At 39.7% G+C, this 20,575-nt stretch overlaps 1 protein-coding gene across 1 annotated transcript in view; it reads left to right on the forward strand.

Moving 5' to 3' along the window:
- Nucleotides 1–20,575, forward strand: part of LOC121390125 (neprilysin-1-like) — a 76,737-nt gene that overhangs the window by 19,614 nt on the left and 36,548 nt on the right. Inside the window, exons 2-3 of the mRNA XM_041521863.1 lie at nt 17,442–17,580; nt 19,449–19,588. Coding sequence (XP_041377797.1) covers nt 17,442–17,580; nt 19,449–19,588 — 279 coding nt within the window. The remainder of the gene's footprint in view (nt 1–17,441; nt 17,581–19,448; nt 19,589–20,575) is intronic.

Here is a 20,575-nt window from a genome sequence, read left to right on the forward strand (position 1 = left end):
AGCCAGCTTAAAGGCACTGAGTTGTATGGAAACTTGGATATATCGACTAGGAGTCCTCCACAATGGTTCCCTTGATGTTGTGGTCGCGGCGTTTATGGAACGGGGATTTACACCGTTTCACAGCTCGCGTTTGAAAAGGCAGGCGGTTTGAAGGCAGAGTTTGACAATGTTATTGACATATAATCAGTGACGCTTCCCCGCTGGTAACAACTACTGTGTGGGTTTGGCTTACTACAACTGCCACAGGGTCGGCAGATTCAATGGTCTAAAAGTGCTGTTGTTTTCTGGAATGCGTCTTTCAGTGTGTACTACAAAATTGAGATGTGTATAACTGACACATTCTACAACCAATTTCATTGGACTCGTTTGTTCGCCGAATGCTGATTCGTTATATATATAATATATAAATATCGTTTGACGTTTGTTTCATTTGCCGTTTAGTTTCATTAGCCGTGCTAAAAGGATTTAATTATCATAGTTTGCTGTTTAATTTTATCAGCTGTGCTAAAAGGATTTAATTATCAAAATTTGCTGTTTAGTTTCATTAGCCATGCTAAAAGGATTTAATTTTATTAGCCGTTTTATCAACAACAAGGATTTCATTCTTATAACATCTATGTAAACGTTTATCTTTTTTTTCTTATTGATTGAGGATACCTTTCAGTGCTGAGTTAAATGGAAGTGTTGATTGATTGTCAGAACATGTTTGTAGGTAACTAGTTTATTTTCTACGATAATTGGACAGCTTTTTCGTGGCTGATTTAGATGCAACAGAATGATGCAATAAGGTTGATGTGTTTACAAGCGATGCCTGGATGAATTCTAAATGAAGGTCAAAACATCTGGTTGTTAAACATGCTTATGTTCTGTTCTATTCAACTTCAGTTTTTATTCAAATTGTGTGGATATATGCTGGTTTGGGTTATCTGTGGATTTAAATAACAAATTTCAAAATTAAAAGTTATTTAACTTTTGTGGATTTACATGAAGAACATGTAAGTATGTTATGTTAGTTTTTGTACACAGGCATTGACAGTATTTCTGTATTGATATTACTGTTAAAGTTTTTACATCAAGATCTTGATTGATTTTAATTTTTATATGAAAGTCTATATTGATTTCAATTTGCTTCTGTCAGCATTTAACTTCAAATTTGGTATATGACGATTTGGTCTTAATTTTTGCATCGCTGTGCATCTCCAAACGTTGTATCTAATCATTTGATTCAAGTTTTGTATGCAGGCATCTCACTTCAGAGGTGTATGGTGAACAATCAGTTTAAGTTTTTAAAGGTTTAGTCTATGAAAGTGTTAACTGATTTCCAATTTTTTTTTTATAAATAAAAAAGTGTAAGTTACTTTAAAATAGATTTTAAATTTTGTATGTACATGTATATGCAGCTTCAAACTTGGTATATATGTAGAATCATTTTATTTCTTAACATGTAATCATTTTTCAGTTCAGACTTGGTATATAACAATTTATTTACATATTATCAGTTAAAATATTAAGTAAAATTTTGTAATGTTGTTGAATTTAAAAGGCTTACAGAAAACATCGTAAATTTAGTTTTTTAAAAACAAAATATGATTTTTTCTTGATTAGTTAAACATTTAAATCATTTTGTTTTTCAAGATAAAAACTTACTGTTGTGTACATGTAAAATGATTTTAATAAAAGTGGAATTTGGCATGGAGTCAGGAATAATATTTTGTATAATGACACCCCAGCACATTGTTTAATAAGTGGCTCTTAGGTGTCTGACAATAATAGCTGAAAGTTTGTTTTTGTTTAACAATACCACTAGAGCACATTGGTTAATTAATCACATATAATTTTTCACAGGAAATCCACTACATTTTTCATTAGAAGCAAGCCATCTTTTATATATGTACTTTTCAGCAGGTTTTTTATTTTTCCCTCACTGTCCCTTCCTTTTTACTCCTTTGAATTCCATCTCATTTCTTTCTGATCTGGCATTTCTTCTTATCTTTCAACTTCTTTCGCTGTCCACCTCCACATCCCAGTTCTTGTCTCTCCACCGCAACAGGTGCTTGTCCCTTGTGGCTATCCGTGCCACACACCTGTCATTCCCCATCAGCTTTTAGCTGTGGGCTTAGTCTGACTTCTTTGGAGAGAGTTCAGTAGTTACTTGTGGCATTGTTAAGAGGCAGTGTTTGATATAGCAGTCATGCCCAGAAATCCCCAGCTAACCAAAGCGAGGAGAAAATAAGGTTAAACACTGAGTGTTCCGAGCAATTCAGAGTGTGTACAATTATTAATGCACATACAGTAATTATAAATGAGTTGGAAAGTGCATATATTATGTTTAACGACACCACTAGAACACATTGATTTATTAATCATCAGCTACTGGATGTCAAACATTTGGTAATTCTGACACAGTCATAGAGGGGTTTCAGTTAAAGGGGTTTCAGTTAAAGTTTGTTTTGTTTAACAACACTACTAGAGATCACATTGATTTATTAATCATTGGCTGTTGAATGTCAGATATTTGCTAATTTTGACATATAGTCTTAGATAGGAAACCTGCTACATTTTTTCATTAATAGCAAGGGATCTTTTATATGCACCATCCCACAAACAGAATAGCACATACCATGGCCTGTCATGGTACACTGGCTGGAATGAGAAATAGCCCAATAGGCTCACCGACGGGATGCATATATAAAAGATACCTTGCTACTAATAGGGTACAAATCTAGTGAAGAATATGTGCTCTTGTGGTATTGTTAGTCCACTATTAGTCCTTCTGTCTGTCCGTCTGTCACAAATATAGTTTCTCCGGACTTTTTTCACAATGCCTTAAGGTATTGATCTGAAAATTTGTACGTAGCTTTATTAAGTACTGTTACAGATCAAGTTTGGCTTTCATTATGATTTGTCTATGGCTCTTGAACTTAATAATATATATATATTCCACTTCCCCCTTTAATTTTTCTCCTTTGACTTCCATCTCATTTCTTCCCAATTTGGCAACTCCTCCTATCTTTCAACTTCTTTCTTCCCAGTCCTTGTTTCTCCAACCATGACATGTGCTTGTCTCTTGTGGCTATCTGTGCCACACACCTGCCATTCCCCATCAGCTTTAGCTGTGGGCTTAGTCTGACCACTTTGGAGAGTGTTCAGTATTTACGTCTGGCTCTTGAACTTAGAAGATATGAACATTTGGTAGGGAACATGTATTGCTTTAGCAGTACTCTCAGAATGCTTGTTAAACAAAAACAAACTTTCAATTATTATCTTAGACACCTAATAACCATCACCCTCTCCCTTACATTATGTCGAAGTTTATCTTCATCAACTACCCTCCTTCCCCCATTTCCCTTGGATATCAGGTTTATACACTACTATAGTCTGTCCCATCCTTCTACAAAAAATGTGTCTTTTTTGACATAAGAAGAAAAGTAAAAGTGTTTTTTTTTTTTTTTTAAGTACTATTTTTGTATGCAATTTAGAAATCGATCGGCTCAAAAAACACAACAACTTGTAATAAATTCCATAGTATAAAAAAGGCATTCCCTCTGGGACAGACTATAGATGTAAGTGGGAATTTCCCTATTAGCTCATTTGGTAGAGCACTGGACTTTCGCACTGAAAGTTCATGGCTCGAATCCTCTCAGTGGAGGTTGATTTTTCTGTTGTATGTGTAAGACACCTGGTCACTATTACTAATTAAACCATGTGCTGGGGTGCCATTAACAAGAACCTCACCCACCAGAAACATCCTATTCTTTTGCTGAGTTGTCATTTCAATTTTACAACAAATTCTGTTTTGAAACAGATTGTGTTTTACGGACTGTTACACTCGATGAACAAAATGCTCACCTGAGCACAGAACCGAGGAATATTATATATATATACATTCTGTGTGTGCATTCCACCCTGAAACAAGGAGCACCCAAGTTGTGACTGTGTTGTAGTTTGCATTAATGACAATTCCATGGATAATAAGAGGATACCAAGTGACTTAAAGACTTCAACACAAGGTACGAGTCAGTTTATTGTAGTTTTCATTGTCATTTACTAATTGTTATAGCTTTGTAAATGATGGGTGTGTGATGTCATCAACTATACATGTAGGTATGGCTGTGTTTTCATGTTTATTTTCAGTTCATATAACGAACATTTAACATCATCTAATATGCAAGACCTTTTCAGTTTTCGTTCTGATTGCTTCTCCTCTTTTAATCTGCACTACTGAAAGCCAATTGTGTGCTTGCCCAATGCTGCTCTGGCCTCGCAAGGATCTTCTTGCACTAATATTATGTACAAAGATGAATTCCATAAATAAAACTTCCATGGATGCAGCCATCTCTGTGAATACCACTTAACACAGAACTGTATACATGGTGGCTGTGTATATAGCCTTGACTAATGAGGACTGGATATCTATATGGCAGTCATATTTTAGGTGGAAAACCCAATGTAAGGCCACAACACAACATCTAAGCTTTCCTGTGCGAAACATGGGTTACAAATGGTACACAAAGATATAATATGTAACAGCACCTCAGTACATATTAAGAATATTTAACATTAGTTCAGCTGTATAAATATATATCATCACTTCCAGCACATATACTAAAAAAAATGAGTATGGTTTTTGGTAATTTTTTGATAATGTCATATTATTTCAACAAGTTTTAATCACAAATGACTTCCAAACGTGGTTTCAGTAGAATTTGACACTTGATACATGAAAATATCTTTTATGTGGTGTTTTTGGGGCAATGCATTTTCAGTTAGGTTTTGTTACATGTTGTCAAATTGTTGTTTAAATCATTAAGTTTAAGAACATGCCACAATATTGACTCCCTACAATGGAAGAAGCTGTATATTTCTTTTATTATATTTATACATTCGTTTTTCTCTCACTCCCCCATCACTCTTTCTCAACCCTCTCCATCTTTCGCTCTCTTCACTCACTCACTCTCTCTCTTCCTCTCTCTCTCTCTCCTCTCTCTCTCTCTCTCTCTCTCTCTCTCTCTCTCTCTCTCTCTCTCTCTCTCTCTCTCTCTCTCTCTCTCTCTCTCTCTCTCCCTCTTTCTCTCTGTCCCTCACTTCCCCATCTCCCTTCTCCCTCTGTGTCACCCCTTTCACTCTCTTACCCTTTCTGTGTATTTCTCCCTCTCTTCCTTTCATCTTTCTACCTCTCTGTCTCTCTCTCTGTCTCTGTCTCTCTCTCTCTCTCTGTCTCTCTGTCTTCTCTGTCTCTCTCTCTCTCTCTCTCTCTCTCTCTCTCTCTCTCTCTCTCTCTCTCTCTCTCTTTCTCTCTCTCTATCTCTATCCCCCTCTCTCTCTCTCTGTTTCTGTCTGTTGTCCTTCTGTCTCCACTCCTTCTCTCTCCCTCTTTCTCTCTGTTCCTCACTTCCCCATCTCCTTTCTCCTTCTGTGTCTCCCCTTTCACTCTCTATGTATCTCTCCCTCTCTTCCTTTCATCTCTCTACCTCTCTGTCTCTCTCTCTCTGTCTCTCTGTCTCTCTCTCTCTCTGTCTCTCTCTCTCTCTCTCTCTCGTCTCTCTCTCTTCTCTCTCTCTCTCTCTCTCTCTGTGTCTGTGTGTGTGTATCTCTCTGTCTGTCTGTCTGTCTCTCTCTCTCTCTCTCTCTCTCTCTCTCTCTCTCTCTCTGTGTCTCTCTGTCTGTCTCTCTCTCTCTCTGTGTCTCTGTCTCTATCTGTCTCTCCACTCTCTACCCCCCATCTGTCTCTGTGTCTCTCTGCAACTCTGTATCTGTGTCTCCCTCTCTCCCCCTGGCCCCATATCCCAACCCCCCCCCCCCCCCCCCCCCCCCCCCCCCCCCCCCCCCCCCCCCCCCCCCCCCAGGTGTTTCATGGCATTGCACTTTCTCACCTGCGTATATAATTACCGTCTGTTTCGTCATGACTACCAGTAATTGATGTGACGAGATTGTGTGAGGACCACAATCAAATCAATGGGCACTTCCTGAAGCGGACAGAATCAGACTAAACCAATGTAATACACACGTGCGGCCATTTCCCCACTCGGTTAATAGGCATTAAGTATTTAACACTGGACACACCGGGTTATCTTGTAAATGGGATTATAGAATGTGTAAACGGATTTTCTCCCAGAATCGTTTCTCATCCATGTGGATGTAGGGGCATGAGCCGATGATGGTTTCTCATCCATGTGGATGTAGGGGCATGAGCCGATGATGGTTTCTCATCCATGTGGATGTAGGGGCATGAGCCGATGATGGTTTCTCATCCATGTGGATGTAGGGGCATGAGCCGATGATGGTTTCTCATCCATGTGGATGTAGGGGCATGAGCTGATGATGGTTTGTCATCCATGTGGATGTAGGGGCATGAGTCGATGATGGTTTCTCATCCATGTGGATGTAGGGGCATGAGCCGATGACGGTTTTGAAAAGCTGAAGTGTATTTTGTTTAATGACACCACTAGAACACATTTATTGATTAGTCCTCGGCTGTCAAAACATTTGGTAGTTGTGAAATGTAGTCTGCAGACAAAACCAGCTACATTGTCCAGTACCAATAAGGGATTGCCCATTGGGCTATTTCTCACTCCAACCAGAGCACCCCGACTGGTATATCAAAGGCTGTGGTATGTGCTATCCTGTCTGTGGGATGGTGTATATAAAAAATCCCTTGCTACTAATAGAAAATTGTAGCGGGTTTCCTCTCGAAGACTATATGTCAGAAATAACAAATGTCTGACATCCAATAGCCGATGATTAATAAATCAATGTGTTCTAGTGGTGTCGTTAAACTACACAAACTCAATAAGGGATCTTTTATATGCTCTTTGCTACAGACAGGACAGCACATGCAACAGACAGTCAGAGAATTAGGTTCACTGAGACGGTTCGATCCTCTGACCTAAACGTCTAAGGCGAGCGCTCTACCAACTGAGCTAGATCTTGTCCTTGTTTCAAAATGTTGTCGGGTGAAATGAATGCATGCATAACAATACCCCAGCATATTGTTTAATCAGAGGCTATTAGGTGTTGCATGGAGTAATTAGACAATAAAAGAATGTATACTTAACAATACCCCAGCATATTGTTTAATCAGAGGCTGTTGTGTGTTGTACAGAGTAATTATAAAAAAAAGGAATGTGTACTTAATGACACAGGAGCATGTTGTTTAATCAGAGGCTATTATGCATCGCACAGAGTAATTAGAAAATAAAGGAATGTGTACTTAATGACACAGGAGCATGTTGTTTAATCAGAGGCTATTATGCATTGCACAGAGTAATTAGAAAATAATGTGTACATAATAACACCCCCAGCATATTGGTGTGAAACATAGGGTAGTGTTATGAAAGAAAGAAATGTTGGTTTAATATGAGAGAGAGAGAGAGAGAGAGAGAGAGAGAGAGAGAGGAGGAGAGAGAGAGAGAGAGAGAGGGAGGGAGCGAAGGAGGGAGGGAGGGAGAGACAGCCAGACAGATTGACAGAGAGAGAGGAGAGGGAGGGAGAGACAGAGAGACTGACAGAGAGAGATAGATAGAGACAGAGAAAGTCAGAGAGACAGAGAAACACATAGAGATACAGAGAGAGAGGGGGAGGTAGATACAGAGAGAGAGAGAGAGAGAGAGAGAGAGAGAGGGAGGGAGAGATGGAGGGAGAGAGGGAGGAGGGAGGGAGGGAGGGAGGGAGGGAGAGACAGCCAGACAGATTGACAGAGAGAGAGGAGAGGGAGGGAGAGACAGAGAGACTGACAGAGAGAGATAGAGACAGAGAAAGTCAGAGAGACAGAGAAACACATAGAGATACAGAGAGAGAGGGGGAGGGAGATACAGAGAGAGAGAGTGAGAGAGAGAGAGAGAGAGAGAGAGAGAGAGAGGATATAGAGAGAGAAGGGAGAGAGAGAGAGAGAGAGGATTGCGATGAGAGTGTGACAGAGAGAAAGAGTGACAGAGAGACAGAGAGAGAGAGAAAAAACAGACATAGAGAGACAGACAGAGATAGATAGACAGAAAGAGAGAAACACAGACACAGAGAGAAACAGAGAGAGAGAAACATCTAAATGGCTTTCTAACTGGAGAAAGGGATTTTTTAATATGAATTTTTCTCAAAGTAGGACAGTACATACCATGGTCCTGGATGATGTTTGATCCACTGACCATGTGAATACTCTAGTGTAACAAGTAACCACTGCCCTTGACACACAGCGGGCAGAACATAGCCCAGTGGTACAGCGCTCGCTCCATGCCCATTAGGCTATTTCTCGTTCCAGCCAGTGCACCACGACTGGTATATCAACAGCCATGGTATGTACTACCCTGTTTGTTGGATGGTGCATATAAAAGATCCCTTGCTGCTAATCAAAAAGAGTAGCCCATGAAGTGGCGACAGCAGGTTTCATCTCTCAATATCTGTGTGGTCCTTAACCATATGTCTGATGCCATATAACCATAAAATACAATGTGTTGAGTGTGTTGTTAAATAAACATTTTTATCTTTTTGACACACAGAGGATGTGTGTGTCCAGCACAGATAGGACTTACATGTTTAATACGGGATATCGGGTCTGTAGCAGATATCGTCTACACTGGATGGATGAATGGATGGATGGATAGACAGATGGATGGATGGACAGATGGATGGACAGACAGATGGATGGATGGATGGATAGACAGATAGATGGATGGATGGATGGAAGGATAGACAGATGGATGGACAGACGGATGGATGGATGGATAGACAGATAGATGGATGGATGGATGGAAGGATAGACAGATGGATGGATAGACAGATGGATGGATGGATGGACGGATGGACAGACGGATGAACAGACATATGGATGGATGGATGGATAGAAAGACAGATGGATGGATGGACAAACAAACAAACAAACAATGAATGAACAAATGAATGGATGAAAAAGTAAATGAATAATGGGTAGATAAATGAATGAATGAGTGAATGAATGGATGGATGGATGGATGGATGGATGAATGAATGAATGGATAGATAAATGCATGGGTGAATGAATGAATGGATGGATGGATGAATAAATGAATGATTGAATGAATGAATGGATGAAAAAGTGAATGGATAGATAAATGCATGGGTGAATGGATAGATAAATGCATACATGAATGGATGGATGGATGGATGGATGGATGGATGGATGGATGGATGGATGGATGGATGGATGGATGGAATGAATAACCAAATATTCAACAGAAACATTTACATTATGAACTGACTGGAGCAAATAAACTATAAAGAATGGTTATTTATGTATCTCGTCGTTTCACCAAATTTTAACAGAAACAGACCATACAAAAATGACTTGGTGATAGTACCATCATGTTTTTACTTCAAACAATATTTAAACTAATCCACAAATAATGGGAGATAATGGACTATCCAGATATTTAAAACAAATAGGCTACAGAGAATGGGTAAATGGTGGTATAATGAGATATTTAAAACAAATAGGCTACAGAGAATGGGTAAATGGTGGTGGTATAATGAGATATTTAAAACAAATAGGCTACAGAGAATGGGTAAATGGTGGTGGTATAATGAGATATTTAAAACAAATAGGCTACAGAGAATGGGTAAATGGTGGTATAATGAGATATTTCAAATTAAAACTCGTAATACAACATGCATGATTGCCATCAAGCAGTCTGCAGCTGTTATATGCATAGAGAATAATACACGAGTAGCTGTTAGATACCATTTATCTCATGACGAATTGTTTTAAAATGTATCTAACGAGGGAAAGCAAGTTTGATATGTTTTGAAACAAGTTGTGAGATAAATGGTATCTAATGCACATGAAAGTATTATTCTATTTCTTACATATCCTTAAAAAACAATGCCCAAAACCTTAGTGGTATAAGGGCATGCTAATGGTACTCTCTCTCTCTCTCTCTCTCTCTCTCTCTCTCTCTCTCTCTCTCTCTCTCTCTCTCTCTCTCTCTCTCTCTCTCTCTCTCTCTCTAAAAAACAGGTTTCAAGAAAAATGTTACATCTTTATCAACTAAAAGATATTTACAACCCTTTGCACTTGTAGCTGACTTATGCATCACAGACACATGTTTGCTAGGTTAACTACATGTATATGTCACAGTGTAATCGATTTCCACCATACTGTTTTTTTATTGGACATATGGCATTGGTGACCTGGGCCCCGTTCCACGAAGCCCTAAGATCAACTTAAGTGCATAGGGTAGCTATGTGTCTACGGTAATCTTAGGGCTAAGATCGCTTTGTGGAACGGGGCCCTGGTCATCACCTAAGAGCAGCCAGTCATATGTCTTGAAATTGTTAACACACGTATGTGTGTAAACAACTGTGTGTTATCAAAAATAACACATGGTGATCTCACCAATGGGTGTGTAAGAAATTAAAATAAATGTAATCCAGTGTATAGGAAACACAGAACATATTTTAATTTTAGTTGTATGGTGTCTGAGGAACACAGAGTTAATTCGAGAAAAAACCCACTAATGCCTATGACATCATGAGAGATTGGGGGTGGGACATAGCCCAGTGGAAGAGCACTCGCTCAATGCATGGTCGGTTTCGGATCAATCCCTGTCGGTGGCCTCATTGGGCTATTTCTTGTTCCAGCCAGTGCACCATGACTGGTACATCAAAGTGTGGTATGTACTACTCTGTCTGTTGGATGGTGCATATAAAAGATCCCTTGCTGCTAATCGAAAAGAGTAGCCTATGAAGTGGCGACAGCGTGTTTCTTCTCTCAATATCTGTATAATGTCATATAACTGTAAATAAAATGTGTTGAGTACGTCGTTAAATAAAACATTTCTTTCTTTCATGAGAGATTGAGTCTGGACTCAAATTTTATATGCACAGGTCCAGACATGGGGTGCTTTGTTTGTTGGTACAGTTAATGTTTGACATAATCTCATGAACCACCTTGAAAACAGTGGTGACATAAGGTGTTCACAAAAATAGTTAACATATCCTTCCTCACAAGTGACTCACATCTTTGGTACACAGTTAAAAAACATTTAAAGTTTGTTTTGTTTAACGACACCACTAGAGCACATTGATTTATTAATCATCAGCTATTGGATGTAAAACATTTGGTAATTTTGACGTAGAGTCTTTAGAGATGAAACCCCTACATTTTTCCATTAGTAGCAAGGCATCTTTTATATGCACCAGCCTCCTGACAGGATAGCACATACCACAACATGTGGTATACGAGTCATGATGCACTAGCTAAACCGAACGTACATCAAGCGAGCGCTGTACTACTAACCCCCCGGAACCCAGTTCTGACTTACCACCCAATGGATCCACCAGCGGGGATCAATCCTAAACTGACTGCGCATTAGTCAAGAGCTGTTCCACTGGGCTACATCCCAACCCTCCCAGTACCTAGTTCTGACTTCGCAGATGAATGGTGACAAATTAAATCAATACATTTGTCATGAAGTGACCATAAAAATGAAAGCTTTTAATGAGCTACGTGATGTTATAGCTTTCTGGTGTGCTTTCTTTGAAATCCCACCCTTCACTGTTGTAACACATGGCCAATAACCATCACTTGACCGACTAAACTTGTGCACAAGCTTACCACAGTTACTGGCCTCAGTGGCGTCGTGGTTAAGCCATCGGACTACAGGCTGGTAGGTACAGGGCTCGCAGCCCGGTAACGGCTCCAACCCAGAATGAGTTTTTAATGACTCAGTGGGTAGGTGTAAAGTCACTACACCCTCTTCTCTCTTACTTACCACTAACCAACTAACAACAAATCCACTGTGCAGGACAGACAGCCTAGATAGTTGAGGTGTGTGTCCAGGACAGCGTGCTTGAACCTTAATTGGATATAAGCACGAAAATAAGTTGAAATTAAAATTACCACAGTGGGACGGACTATAGCTCTTTGGCAGATTGCTCGCCTGAGATCCTTCAACTATAGCAGATTGCCCACCTGAGATCCTTCAACTATAGCAGATTGCCCACCTGAGATCCTTCAACTATAGCAGATTGCTCGCCTGAGATCCTTCAACTATAGCAGATTGCTTGCCTGAGATCCTTCAACTATAGCAGATTGCTTGCCTGAGATCCTTCAGCTATGGGATCAAACCCCCATAATGGACCCATTCCCTTATATTTCCCTCACCCCCCCCCCCCCCTCCTGTCACAACCAGTGCCCCATGACTGGTATATCAAAGGATGTGGTATGTGCTATCTTATCTGTGGGAAAATGCATATAAAAGATGCCATGCTGCTGATGCCCATGACTGGTATATCAAAGGATGTGGTATGTGCTATCTTATCTGTGGGAAAATGCATATAAAAGATGCCTTGCTGCTGATGCCCATGACTGGTATATCAAAGGATGTGGTATGTGCTATCTTATCTGTGGGAAAATGCATATAAAAGATGCCTTGCTGCTGATGAAAAATGTAGCAGGTTTTCTCTAAGACCACTGGCAGATCGAGAACGGATGAAGAAAGGAAATGTTTTATTTAACGATGCACTCAACACATTTTTGGTTATACAGCATCGGACATATGGTTAAGGACCACACAGATATTGAGGGAGGAAACCTGCTGTTGCCACTTCATGGGCTACTCTTTTTCATTAGCAGCAAGGGATCTTTTATATGCACCATCCCATAGACAGGATAGCACATACCACGGCCTTTGATGTACCAGTCGATGGAGCACTGGCTGGAGCGAGAAATAACCCAATGGGCCCACCGACAGGGATCAATCCCAAACCGACCGCGCATCAAGCGAGCGCTTTACACTAGGCTACGTCCTGCCCCAGATCGAGAATGGGTCACAGGGAACTGTTGGTTTGAATGAGAAGGAAGGAAGGAATGTTTTATTTAACAATGCACTCAACATATTTTAATTACAGTTATATGGCGTTGGACATCTGGTTAATCACCACACAGATAATGAGAGAGGAAACCCGCTGTCGCCAAACAATGGGCTATTCTTTTCATTTAGCACCAAGAGATCTATTATGTGCAGCATCCCACAGACAGGATAGTACATACCAAGGCCTTTGTTAAACCAGTTGTCAAGCACTGCCTGGAATGAAAAATAACCCAATGGGAACACTGATTACTTCCAATGGGCTATTTCTCGTTCCAGGCAGTGCACCAAGACTGGTATATCAAAGGCCATGGTATATGCTGTCCTATCTGTGGGATGGTGCATATAAAATATCCCTTGCTATTAATGGAAAAATGTAGCGGGTTTCCTCTCTAAGACTATATGTTTAAATTACCAAATGTTTGCAATTGACATCCAATAGCCGAAAATGGTTAACAAATCAATGTGCTCTAGTGGTGTCGTTAAACAAAACATCTAGTTAAAATGGTTTGTTTTGTTTAACGACACTACTAGAGCACACTAATTTATGAATCATCATTTATTGGATGTCAAACATATGGTAATTTTTTGACACAGTCATAGAGAGGAAACCCGCCACATTTTTTCATTAGTAGCAAGGGATCTTTTATATGCATCATCCCATAGACAGGATAACACATACCACGGCCTTTGATGTACCAGTCCATCTGGTTAAGGACCAGAAAGATAATGAGAAATGAAACTCACTGCAGCCACACCATGGGCTACACTTTCTATTTAGCACCAAGAGATCTTTTATATGCAGCATCTCACAGACAGACAGTACATACCAAGGCCTTTGTTAAACCAGTTGTCTACTTCCTGCCACCTGACCACAATTTTTGATTTGTCAAATGTTTGTGGACCACTCACTTTTAGTATAAAGGGGTCAGGACATAACCCAGTGGTAAAGCGCTCGCTCGATGCGCGGTCGGTTTGCGATTGATCCCCGTCGGTGGGCCCATTGGGCTATTTCTCATTCCAGCCAGTGCACCATGACTGGTATATCAAAGGCCGTGGTATGTACTACTCTGTCTGTGGGATGGTGCATATAAAAGATCCCTTGCTGCTAATCAAAAAGAGTAGCCCATGAAGTGGCGACAGCGGGTTTCCTCTCTCAATATCTGTGTGGTCCTTAACTATATGTCTGACACCGTATAACCGTAAATAAAATGTGTTGAGTGCATCGTTAAATAAAACATTTCCTTCCTTAGTATGGAGTTCAATGCTGTTATCAACTGAACTAATAGGGAATTTTCTACTAGCTATTTCCAGTAAGAACGCTTCAAACCATCACTACTACAATTAAACAAAACAATCTTTAACTATTCATTTTCCAATGGAATCAACTTTTGCATTCAAGTTTCATGTTAAAGTTTCACAGAAATTCAACTATAGGTTCTTGGTCAATGAAACTTGGTTTATAGTTGCACCTACATGTATAGATGTTCGTCACAGTGCTCTGGAAAGGTTTATGGTAGGTGAGATATTTACTTTCACAGAATTCTTGATTTATTATGGTTTATCCTTTACGTCTTAGTAAAATGTTGACAACAGTTGGGGGGAGGGGGAGGGGGTGTTCTTCTTTCTTCAGAATGTTTTTTATTTATGTCTTAGTGAAATGATGATATCATTGATTTTTTTTTTTTTCAGAATGCATTCTTGTTTTATATGGTTTATTATTTATGTCTTAGTGAATTGATATCATTGTTGGTTTTTCTGTTTACTTTAGAATGTATTCTTGTTTTATATGGTTTATTATTTATGTCTTAGAAAAGTGATGATATCAATATGTTTAGTGTTTTTCTTCAAAGCGTATTCTTGTTTGATTGTGGTTTGTTTCAATCAAATGATAATATCAGTGTGGGGTGAGATTTACCTCAGTCGCTTGAGTGCTCGCTTGAGATCCTTGCGTCGCAGGATCGAACCACCTCAGTGGATCCATTCATCTGATTGAGTTTCTTCTCGTTCCAACCAGTGCATCACAACGGGACAAAGTCCATGATATGTGCTTTCCTATCTGTGGGAAAGTGCATATAAAAGATCCCTTGCTGCTAATGGAAAATGTAGCAGGTTTCCTCTGATGACTACGAATCAGAATTACCAAATGTTTGACATCCAATAGCCAATTATTAATTAATCAATGTGCTCTATTGGTGTTGTTAAACAAAACAAACTTTAACAAACTTTGTCTACAATGCTTTTTCTTTTCAAACAAGTACATTTTATAGAACATTGATCAACTGACTCATACTGGAAGCCCAATATTTATCTAATTAAAACAGGATCTGGTGTTTAGAATGTTATGTTTAGAATTTTGAAAATCTGAGTCCATGAAACTTGCTGAAAATGTTGATATCTGTGTTTTGTCTCTCTGTGTTCAGAGCATATTGAGCTGAAAATGCTGATATCTGTGTTTTGTCCGTCTCTGTTCAGAGCATATCGAGGTGAAAATGCCGATATCTGTGTTTTGTCTGTCTGTGTTCAGAGCATATCGAGGTGAAAATGCCGATATCTATGTTTACCTGTCTGTGTTCAGAGCGTATCGAGGTGAAAATGCCGATATCTGTGTTTTGTCTGTCTGTGTTCAGAGCGTATCGAGGTGAAAATGCCGATATCTATGTTTATCTGTCTGTGTTCAGAGCGTATCGAGGTGAAAATGCCAATATCTGTGTTTTGTCTGTCTGTGTTCAGAGCGTATCGAGGTGAAAATGCTGATATCTGTGTTTTGTCTGTCTGTGTTCAGAGCTTATCGAGGTGAAAATGCCGATATCTGTGTTTTATCTGTCTGTGTTCAGAGCGTATCGAGGTGAAAATGCCAATATCTGTGTTTTATCTGTCTGTGTTCAGAGCGTATCGAGATGAAAATGCTGATATCTGTGTTTTATCTGTCTGTGTTCAGAGCTTATCGAGGTGAAAATGCCGATATCTGTGTTTTATCTGTCTGTGTTCAGAGCGTATCAAGGTCAAAATGCTGATATCTGTGTTTTGTCTCTCTGTGTTCAGAGCGTATCGAGGTGAAAATGCTGATATCTGTGTTTTGTCTGTCTGTGTTCAGAGCATATCGAGGTGAAAATGCTGATATCTGTGTTTTGTCTGTCTGTGTTCAGAGCGTATCGAGGTGAAAATGCCGATATCTGTATTTTGTCTGTCTCTGTTCAGAGCGTATCGAGGTGAAAATGCCGATATCTGTGTTTTGTCTGTCTGTGTTCAGAGCATATCGAGCTGAAAATGCCGATATCTATGTTTATCTGTCTGTGTTCAGAGCGTATCGAGGTGAAAATGCTGATATCTGTGTTTTATCTGTCTGTGTTCAGAGCTTATCGAGGTGAAAATGCCGATATCTGTGTTTTATCTGTCTGTGTTCAGAGCGTATCAAGGTCAAAATGCTGATATCTGTGTTTTGTCTCTCTGTGTTCAGAGCGTATCGAGGTGAAAATGCTGATATCTGTGTTTTGTCTGTCTGTGTTCAGAGCATATCGAGGTGAAAATGCTGATATCTGTGTTTTGTCTGTCTGTGTTCAGAGCGTATCGAGGTGAAAATGCCGATATCTGTATTTTGTCTGTCTCTGTTCAGAGCGTATCGAGGTGAAAATGCCGATATCTGTGTTTTGTCTGTCTGTGTTCAGAGCATATCGAGCTGAAAATGCCGATATCTATGTTTATCTGTCTGTGTTCAGAGCGTATCGAGGTGAAAATGCTGATATCTGTGTTTTGTCTGTCTGTGTTCAGAGTGTATCGAGGTGAAAATGCTGATATCTGTGTTTTGTCTGTCTGTGTTCAGAGCGTATCGAGGTGAAAATGCCGATATCTGTGTTTTGTCTGTCTGTGTTCAGAGCGTATCGAGGTGAAAATGCTGATATCTGTGTTTTGTCTGTCTGTGTTCAGAGTGTATCGAGGTGAAAATGCTGATATCTGTGTTTTGTCTGTCTCTGTTCAGAGCGTATTGAGGTGAAAATGCTGATATCTGTGTTTTGTCTGTCTGTGTTCAGAGTGTATCGAGCTGAAAATGGCTGATATCTGTGTTTTGTCTGTCTGTGTTCAGAGCGTATTGAGGTGAAAATGCTGATATCTGTGTTTTGTCTGTCTGTGTTCAGAGTGTATCGAGGTGAAAATACTGATATCTGTGTTTTGTCTGTCTGTGTTCAGAGCATATCGAGGTGAAAATACTGATATCTGTGTTTTGTCTGTCTCTGTTCAGAGCGTATTGAGGTGAAAATGCTGATATCTGTGTTTTGTCTGTCTGTGTTCAGAGTGTATCGAGCTGAAAATGGCTGATATCTGTGTTTTGTCTGTCTGTGTTCAGAGCGTATTGAGGTGAAAATGCTGATATCTGTGTTTTGTCTGTCTGTGTTCAGAGTGTATCGAGGTGAAAATACTGATATCTGTGTTTTGTCTGTCTGTGTTCAGAGCATATCGAGGTGAAAATACTGATATCTGTGTTTTGTCTGTCTGTGTTCAGAGTGTATCGAGGTGAAAATGCTGATATCTGTGTTTTGTCTGTCTGTGTTCAGAGCATATTGAGCTGAAAATACTGATATCTGTGTTTTGTCTGTCTGTGTTCAGAGCGTATTGAGCTGCTGCCAGCGGTGAGCAGTGCGGCGACGTTCACAAGTCTGAATGGTAGCGTCAGTCCGATGAACGGCAAGGCCAAGTACATCGACGCTGAGGAGGATGAGGCTGACACACGCGTCACGTTCGACGGGTCAGTCTTATGTCAGTCTTATGTGTGTGTAATACTATCACACTTTGTTTGTCTTTCTCTCTCCTTCTGTCTGTTTTTCTCTCTCCTTCTGTCCTTCTCTCTCTCTCCCCCTCTCTTTCTCTTTCTGCCTTTCTATCCACCTCTTTTTCCTTCTGTCATTCTCTCACTTTCCTTCTCTCTTTTTTCTACTGCCATCTCTCTCTCTCTCTCTCTCTCTCTCTCTCTCTCTCTCTGTCTCTCTCTCTGTCTCTTTCCCACCCACCCTCTTTCCCTCCCTTCCTCTCTCTCTCTCTCTGTGTCTCTCTGTCTCTGTCTCTGTCTCTCTCTCTCTCTCTCTCTCTCTCTCTCTCTCTCTCTCTCTCTCTCTCTCTCTCTCTCTCTCTCTCTCTCTCTCTCTCTCTCTCGGTCTCTCAGTCCTGTTAGTACACTATAACTCCATTGCCAGTGATATGTCAACATAACTCTTGACACATACATTCTCAGTATCCTGTCAGTACACTATAACTCCATTGTCAGTGATGTCAAAATAACTGATACACACATCCTCTGTATCCTGTCAGTACACTATAACTCCATTGTAAGTGATGTCAAAATAACTCTGATACACACATCCTTGGTATCCTGTCAGCACACTATAACTCCATTGTCAGTGATGTCACAATAACTCTGCTACACATCCTCGGTATCCTGTCAGTACACTATAACTTCATTGTCAGTGATGTTAAAATAACTCTGATACACACATCCTTGGTATTCTGTCAGTACATTATAACTCCATTGTCAGTGATGTCAAAATAACTGATACACACATCCTCTGTATTCTGTCAGTACACTATAACTCCATTGCCAGTGATATCAAAATAACTGATACACACATCCTTGGTATCCTGTCAGCACACTATAATTCCACTGTCAGTGATGTCACAATAACTCTGCTATACACATCCTCAGTTTCCTGTCAGTACACTATAACTCCATTGTCAGTAATGTCAAAATAACTGATACACACATTCAAAGTATCCTTTTAATACACAATAACTCCATTGTCAGTGATGTTAAAATAACTCTGGTACACACATCCTTGGTATCCTGTCAGTACACTATAGCGCCATTGTCAGTGATGTCAAAATAACTGATACACACATTCTCAGTATCCTGTCAAAACACAATAACTCCATTGTCAGTGATGTCAAAATAACTCTGATACACATATCCTCATTATCCTGTCAGTATACTATAACTTCATTGTCAGTGATGTCAAAATAACTCTGATACACACATCCTCGGTATCCTGTCAGTACATTATAACTCCATTGTCAGTGATGTCAAAATAACTCTGATACACACATCCTCAGTATCATGTCAGTACACTATAACTCCTTTGTCAGTACCATCAACATAACTCTGATACACACATTCTCAGTATCCTGTCAGTACACTGTAACTCCATTGTCAGTTATGTCAAAATAACTCTGATACACACATCCTTGTTATCCTGTCGGTACACTATAACTCCATTGTCAGTGATGTCAAAATAACTCTGATACACACATCCTTGGTATCCTGTCAGTACACTATAATTTCATTGTCAATGATGTTAAAATAACTCTGATACACACATCCTCAGTATCCTGTCAGTACACTATAACTCCATTGTCAGAGCCGTCAACATAACTCTGATACACAGAGATATACAGAGGAAACCCACTACATTTTTCCTAATGCAGAAAAGGATCTTTTATATGCACTTTCCCACAGACAGCAAAGCACATACCACAGCCTTTAACCAGCTGTGATGCACTGGCTGGAAGGAGGAAAAAAATCAACACAACAACCTTTTAAACTTTTTGTTTTGTTTTGTTTTTCAGCAATGTCAGCAAGCGTTCGGCTAAGAGATTTCTCGGACGTTACTCTCGTCTGGAGGTCTCCCTCCTCGCGCTGTGTCTGTTACTGGCAGCCATCGTTCTAGTGCTCATCATTGTCCTAGCTCTTAGAAGTGCTCACACAGGTACGACTACAACTAGAACCACCCATAGGACTAAGAATATAGTGGAAGCATAGGTGTACAGGCTCACAGTTTTGTAAGGGGGGGCAGGCTGGCTTTTGTCCAAATTAAAAGAAAATGCCCAAATTTGGATAACAACATTTTTTGTTCTCATTAGCATTACTGCCAAACAGCTGTATAGGTTTGCAACAAAATCACTACGCATTTCTACATAGATTACAACTAATTTTGAGGGAAGAATGATGGAAATCCATGGTGAAAAGCCCTCAGGTTAGCACATTTTGCCCGAATTTCTTTATCTTTTTTGCCCAAATTTGAGGATTTACTCCCTAACCCCGTCTTGTATGCTTATGAATGGAAATCCAAAATGGCTACTGCATGTAGCCTAAAGCTGAATAGCATGAATCAAACGTAACTTTCTTAGCTGTTAGAAGTGCTCACACAGGTACAACTAGAATAAAAAATGCTCATAGGACTTCGAATAGTGGAAGGACAGGTTGAAATTTAAAATGGCTACCATACTGTAAAGCTGACTATAGCATGAATTTAAAATGGCTACCATACTGTAAAGCTGACTATAGCATGAATTTAAAATGGCTACCATACCGTAAAGCTGACTATAGCATGAATTTAAAATGGCTACCATACCGTAAAGCTGACTATAGCATGAATTTAAAATGGCTACCATACTGTAAAGCTGACTATAGCATGAATTAAACGTAATTTTCTTAGCTGTTAGAAGTGCTCATTCAGGTATGACTAGAACTGCTGGTGGGACCAGGAATAGTGAAAGGACAGACCTGAAATCCAAAATGGTTAAATGTGTTCTATATATTTTTTTCTCTAAAAACCCCCAAAAAGGCTTCCATATCCTAAAAATTAATAACATGAATTGAATGTAATTTTCAGAACATTTAGCATCAAACATCTGCTACTAGTTTCTATTTTTTAGATACTAAAATATGAGCAAATGTGAAAAAAGGAAGGTGG

Source organism: Gigantopelta aegis, chromosome 15 (genome assembly GCF_016097555.1).
Source record: "Gigantopelta aegis isolate Gae_Host chromosome 15, Gae_host_genome, whole genome shotgun sequence".
NCBI lineage: Eukaryota > Metazoa > Mollusca > Gastropoda > Neomphalida > Peltospiridae > Gigantopelta > Gigantopelta aegis.